The 7,392-nt window shown below is 33.1% G+C and overlaps 1 protein-coding gene and 1 pseudogene across 1 annotated transcript; one reads left to right on the forward strand and one right to left on the reverse strand.

Moving 5' to 3' along the window:
- Positions 1–1,485: 1,485 nt before the first annotated feature.
- On the reverse strand, positions 1,486–2,427 carry LOC111615458 (casein kinase I-like). Its single transcript, XM_023356867.1, has one exon. It carries the CDS (start codon positions 2,425–2,427, stop codon positions 1,486–1,488), a length of 942 nt encoding a protein of 313 aa, XP_023212635.1.
- Positions 2,428–5,136: 2,709 nt separating this feature from the next.
- LOC111615461 overlaps positions 5,137–7,392 on the forward strand; it is a 7,095-nt pseudogene continuing 4,839 nt past the window's right edge.

Here is a 7,392-nt window from a genome sequence, read left to right on the forward strand (position 1 = left end):
TTGTTGGTATAAAGACGTGGAAATTTCTTGGNTTTAATAATGATCGATGTACGTTATGACGTCAGTGGCAGCGTATATCTGTAACGGTATGTTTAGAATTGCCACTAGGGGCGCCACTAGCTATTATTTTAATTAACAATAAATGCGGTTTTTTTGCGTTTTTGACTGCGCAATGAGAAATTCAGTATATTATTTTTATTTGTAATATAAATTTATTATTTATACCACGGAATGACACCGCTGCTGCTAGAACGCCCACTAGCAGGCGACCCGGGCTACTAGTGTTATTTGGTGGAAATTTTAGAAAAAAAGGTCGTTTTTTTATTTTTTAGGAAATACAGTATTAAAAATGAGTTACTGCTATTTGAAAAAAATTTTTCTAAAGTAGTCAATTCTTTTTAACTTCTCGGCTTTTTTTCCATCCTGTGGGTACTTTTTTTTAACTCTTTTTGCCCTATGGGCACTAAGATCGCATTTTTTTGCAAGCCCAATATGGGTTCGGCCAGGCCCACAGTGGGGCTGCATGTGGTGAGGGACGGGGGCCCGACATATCCGAACGGACCACCCCCCGAAAAGTTCCTGGGGTTTTTCCGACCCGTTCGAATTTGAGTTCGGGTCCCTCAGAGCGGTAGGCTGCCACCTTGACCGCTCGGCCATCCGGCCGCTTATCCTGCGGGTACTAAAACGGTCTCTTATAGGAAGCCCATTACGAGTTTGGTCAGGCCCACAATATAGCGGCCGGGTTTGTGAGGGACGGTGAACCAAAATATCCGAACGGATCACACTCCGAAAATTTTTTGGAGTTTATTCGATCTGTCCGGATTTGAACCCGGATTACCCAAAGCGGTAGGTTGTTACCTTAATTGTTCGACCATCAGGCCTTAATTTTTTTTTTGGCTTGGGTATTTTCATAGTCTATTAATTTTATAGAGACACAATAGATTAAAACTTCTGTGATGTGGCATTAAACGTACAGTATTTATTTATTTATTTTTTACACTAATTAATGACCAGACATTTTTCTTCCCGATCCCTGCAAACATTGCACAAGTGACTACACCTTTTAAAAATTTGTGTTTTATTTTTCCATGAGATTATAGCAATGACCGAGAAAATTATATAAAATATATGTTGGCTACTTTCAATAATAAACATTAACAATACTATAACCTCTGTAAAATATACTAAAATGAAAAATTCATATTCCTGTGTAATTATTAAACAGTACAAAAGTTTAAAGTTATTAAATGTTGGAAGTTTAATTTGAACACTTACAGTTTAAAAGGTATATATAAACAATTAAGACATTAAACGGTACAAATAAGATATAAAAATAACATTGTATCTGCTATCAGAACATTAAAAAACAATTGAAAAAGCATTACCAGTCACAGAATTTCTTATAATGTTGTTATATCTTCATTGACAAAACTGTTTTTACATAAAAATAAAACAGAACCCATCAGTCTGAGTCACCAAAAAACATCAATTTTCTACTTTCGACTGGTCGGTCTTCTGTTTTTGGTTAGGCTTATTCCAATCGAATACGCAGTCGTATTCGTAATTAAGTGTGCGTAATAAATTGCTAAATAATTGCCTCAGATACCTATAATTTGGTGTTTCATCAAAGCGGAGACCTCGACAGTAATTCAAGTACGCTGCAAATTCGGCCGGGAATCCCTCACAAAGAACTTCTACTGGTATCGACATTTTTCTTTCACGTATTTTCTCATGTGTTTGTTTTTTGGTTGCTGCAGCCAAGTCCTGCCACGGTAGACTTCCACGATTAAAATACATTAACACATATCCTATCGACTCCATATCGTCCCTACGACTTTGTTCAATACCCAAATGGGTATTAATGCTAACATAATTGGCAGTACCAGCCAAATTTCTATCCTCACGATAAGGTATATGTTGTCTACTGAGAATATATGATTTTGCTAAACCAAAGTCTATGAGATAAAGCATATTGCGATGTCTTCCATTTCCAATAACAAAATTCTCTGGTTTAATGTCTCGATGAATGAAATTCTTATTGTGAACATATTCAATTCGTTCAATCATCTGATCAGCTAGCATTAAAACAGTTTTCATAGTAAAATGTCGTAAACGTGATTTAAAAAGATCTTCTAAACTTGGCCCAAGAAAATCCATGACTAAAGCATTATAATTACTTTCTTGTCCATACCATAGAATTCGAGGTATACCGACACCACCTTGAAGAATTTCATATAATTTACCTTCGGAGAGTAGTCGTGGATTCTTTACTTTTCTTGACTCTAATTTTATAGCGACCCGTTCTCTATTTGTGATGTCGATGCCAAAATAAACGTCTCCGAACGAACCACTTCCTATCTTACATGTGAATTTATACTTTCCACCGACGATAAATTTCTTTCTAGGTGAACTACTGGAACTAGCCATTTCGTTATAACGAATATCTAGCGTTCCACTGACTTTTTATAACCTTACAGTAATCTCGGCCACCTTATAAAGAGCACGTGCAGCTGACGTGGTATCTGTAAATTGCACGTGCAGCTGACGTTGCATCTGTAAACTGCACGTGCAGCTGACCAGGTATCTGTAAACTGCACCTACCCATTTTAACGTAATAAGGCTGTTTGAAAGCTTTTACCCAGTAGTATTCCGTAAAATCAATTGATTCTAGACTAATGTGACTCGAACTTTTTGAAAATACGTATAATTTTTTGGAATAATCCATATAAAACATGCTATAAAGAAAAAATTATAGGAATATTTATTGAGTGTGAACCGTTCGGAGACCAGTTGCTTAAGCTTGTTTTCGTCGCGGAGAGGAACATCGGAGTACGAAGAGAGTCACGTGACATTTGTGTATGCTATTCGATATGTTGGTCACGTGATACTCATCTCTGACATGTTTCTTGATTACTTATTTTTTCTCTGAAGAAATCGCTGAACTTTAGAGACATCACGCGATAGATTATAATATAATATAGTATTTTTGTTGTAATTAGAAACGACTTATTATTATTATTATTGACTATATGAAACAACAAAGGTAAAATCGCTGGCTAACGACAATAATTCTATCTTGATGTATATTATGATGATAAATATTAATCAAATGCAACATAAGATGTCTAATGTCTCGATGTAAATAAATATCATACAATTTTATTTACGACATGAAAGAGATTAGGCCATTTAAAAGCAGAGCAGAATTATTAGTTATTTTTCGCATTATCATACGTTATTACATGTTGATTTTAATCCACATTTAAAATGAAATGATGTCTTTATATTTCTATTAATGATAAGGTGACCAGATGTCTCGTTTTTGGCGGGACAGTTTCGATTTTTAAGAATTTGTCCTGCACCCCGCGGTGTTTTAAAAAAGTCTTGACTTTTTGAAAGGATTAAATTTTTGTCAATTATGTGTCATGAACTTGCGTCTTGTGATTAAGATTCGGTAAAGATCGTTGCGTATTGTGGCTATACGCCATATTAGATACATACAGGTAACATCTGTATAACACGGTACTTTTATAGAACGGATTCACTCTAACACGGTTCGAGAATTGAAATTATTCCCGTATAACACGATGGTTTTATAGCACGGGTTTACTCTAACACGGTTCGGAAATTGGATGAAACCCTCGTACAACATGAAATGTAATAAAGGATTCGTTCTTTTATACTTCCGCGTAACTCCGCACGAGCATTCTAATTGTTTTCGTGGCTACTTTGAATGCTCTTTTAAGAATAATTTATTTAATGGTTAAATTTTACAATTGAGACCCTTCTTTTGCCTCTAAATGCTCATTTTAGAATTATATATTTCTCCACGATTCTATCGATAGTGCGGGCGCCATCGTTCTTCGTTCACCATGGTTCCTAAATGCCTACAAACAGCAGCGCACTTCCGTTGCAGAGCGACCACTATTAACGAACTTATGTACTCAAAAACTGTTACCAGCTGATGATGCTCATGCTGAGATCATATAGGATGAATAATCCTCTGGTAAAATATTTACTTAAATTATAAGTATTTTACCTATGAAAAAAAATGAATAATAAATTCGATTTAAATAAGGATTTAAGAGCATGTTTTTTTTTAACTTTTGGAACTTAACTCCCCTTTCCGTACTAGTTCTTTGTTTCGTATAACACGGATTCGCATAACACGGCAATTTTTTGGAACGTAATTCCCGTGTTATACGGGGGTTACCTAAATTTTGTTCTAAATTTTATATAATTTTTTTCTTTGTTTTTTTGTCTATTGTCTGTGCTTTGTAGAAATTTTTTTTACCAACCTTTCCTAGTTCCTACTTGGGTGATGATGACTAATCACTTTAGAACAATAGAGAGTAGTGTGTCCCTGAGGGCTGTGTGTGTGTGGCCAACGAGCCAGCGTTGCCATTCCTAGTACATTTGTACTTTTCGGGTACATTTTGCCCTTTCGAATATATGAAAAGTACACTTAGATTTTTAGTACATTTGAGCACATTATAATATTTCTGTCCCATTTATGGTACAAAATAATATTTCATGCCTTAACGAAAAAATTAGTTTAATAAAATCTCACTAGTGTTTTTGCTCTGCTTGCTAATTTGATTTGCTCACTCACTGCTTGCTAATTTGATTTACCCAATCACAAAATACACGTGGTGTATGTCGGTGGACATACGGATGGTTGCACTTGCAAATGTTATGACTCAGTCGTCTTCATTCTCACGTGTCACACGTTTCAGCGTATACACATTCTCACGAAGACCTTGACAAAATTTTCACGCCACGTGGTCTAAACAATTCAACTCTGTCAAACAAATATAATGAACAGATAAGGAAATCAATGATTTTAAACTTTTGTCGTCAATAATATCAAAATAGCCGTTAAGTCAAAGTCGAATTATTGCACAAAATAATTTTGAAATTGTACAGTACAAGTACAAATAATATAAATACTTTTATATTATTTTCTACCACTATAATTTAATTTATAATTTTTCTTTATCCATCTCTATAATATTTTTTAAAAAATCAACTTGTAATGTTGTATTTAAGAAAAAAGCATAAAAAATATTTTCATAAAATCTTTTTATGAAATATTTAACAAAGTATTCATGAATATGAATTTGAAATAAGCACAAAAATTGAGTATGATGGTATATTAATATTAAAAGTAACCAACCATAGAAATAGTACATTTTGAAGAAAAATAGTTCATTTTTTCAAGGAGCTTCAGTACGTTTTTTGAAATTTCATTGTGGCAACGCTGCAATGAGCATTCTTTGCTGGGACTCAGACAAGATATGACGGACGAAAAATTACAATATAATATAATTTTAAATTATATTATTTTTTAGTTTTTTTTAACATAATGAGCAAAAAAAGAGAATGCAAGTTCAACGATGATCTAAGAAGTGAATTTCCGTTTATTAAGAAAACCAAAAGCGATTACATCGTAAAATGCGAGAAATGTAATTGTGAATTTTCTATTTCGCACGGCGGGAAAAATGATATTTGAAATTATTTGGATACACAGATACATAAAAGGCATTTAAATATTGCTGCATCTTCCTAAAAAATACAGGATTTATTTCGAAAAACAACTTATGGAGACGAAGAAAAGCAATTAGCATTGGCAGAAGGACTTATGTCTTATCATGTTATTAAACGTATAACTGCAGAATAATAAACAAATCTGATACTTCGGCAAATATTCGGCAAGCTTTAACTCGGAGGATTCTGCAGCGGAGTCTTCACCCTCCCGAATAATCTTTTATGCTATTGAAATAACGAGGTAAAATATATTAAGAGGATATGTTAATTTTTTAAATTTACTGTAAACTTAAAATGCACAACAATTAGGAACGAATAAAGTTTGGTTTTTTAATTTATTATTTAGAATCTCTACTTCCCAGAATTATCCGAGGATATTGTAATAGAAAACAAGAAATATTAAGATGTAGAACCTGAGAAAAAATGGAAAAAAACACATGAAAAAACAAGTGAAGGTTTCAACTACGTAAACTCGAATTGGGACAAGAAATTGAATTAGATCTAGAAAAATGCCCACCAATAGCCTACTTAATTTCAGACCACCTTCCTTTACTCGTCTATTCCTGATGAATATATAGCGAGAGGAGAAAAAAGAACCATAAAACGACGCAAAATAACTAATCATCAATCGAACTATAACCGAGTGCTCTTTCTTCCTGCTTCTCTTGCAATTATTATTATACAAGTGACTTTTCAGTGAATGAACTTGCAGATCATCTGATGTCTATGCTATTAATATTTACTAACAAATACTTCTAGAAGAACATCTTGAAATAAATACTACATTTAAAAAGAAAACTTTCTTAAAGAAAATCATAACCGATAAAATTCTACAGAAAGTTAAACGAATAAATTATTATTTTAAGGATTAAAAAAGAAATTACTTTCAGAACAACGAATTAACATAGAATTAGGAATAGAAATTTGTTTAAACAAACAAGAATCGGCATTCATAAAGAAGGATCAAGCCATAATGACAACCTTTTAGTAATACCAACCTTCCGGTAGATTTTTGGAAAAATATTAAAACATTGCCTTATAATATAACTAAATAAAAGGATGAGATTAAAATAAACTCATTGCCGGTTAACGCAAATCTACAAAAAACCAGGAAATTATAACCGAAACTTTTGCAAAACATCTTAACTGTGCGTGAATCAATCTTTAAAGCTAAATTCGTCTAAGAGAATACTACATTCTTTAGTGCTGGGAGAAACAGCTGCAAATGGAATCTATTACACTATAATGAACTTAAAAACTCGTACTCCTTACAGATAATTCAAATATGGACATAATAAAAGCAATTGCAGGTATTATCGCTACACCTTCATTCTTTCTTATAAACTAATCCTTCGAAAATGAAACATTTTTGAATAAATTAAATTATAATATGGTTATACCGATACATAAGAATAAAAAATTTAAAAACGACAAAAATATATTACTGTGCGATTATTATCATCTCCGTGCTGGTAAAAATTATAAAGAAATACTTCTATAAAAATCTCATGCTGATAAGCAAAGTTTTCCTCTGTTATACAATTGCAAATAAAAAGCTCGAAACATGTCTTGATAATTCTAAGCATTCGTACGACCAGTTTTATTTATTCACTGTAAAAAAGCTACCTTAATTAATCATACATTCATTTTCAGTCGCAGCAAGAGACGATATAGCGTGCCGACTCCCGTCGGAACATCGCCCCATTCAGCGCAACGAGGGTCGATATTAAAGCCCCGAAACCCGTAGCGATAGTACTCTATTTAAACTATAAAGTAGAATAAAATGATGCACATTACTAATTGTATTCTGATCTTTCTCGAATTTGTGAATTTTGTAGCAACTTC

This window comes from Centruroides sculpturatus, unplaced genomic scaffold (assembly GCF_000671375.1).
Source record: "Centruroides sculpturatus isolate CEXI.00-Female unplaced genomic scaffold, Cexi_2.0 scaffold2144, whole genome shotgun sequence".
NCBI classification, from domain to species: domain Eukaryota; kingdom Metazoa; phylum Arthropoda; class Arachnida; order Scorpiones; family Buthidae; genus Centruroides; species Centruroides sculpturatus.

Excerpts from the sequence above, each read along its gene's own strand:
- LOC111615458 (XM_023356867.1), bottom strand. The coding sequence starts at position 2,427 with ATGGCTAGTTCCAGTAGTTCACCTAGAAAGAAATTTATCGTCGGTGGA.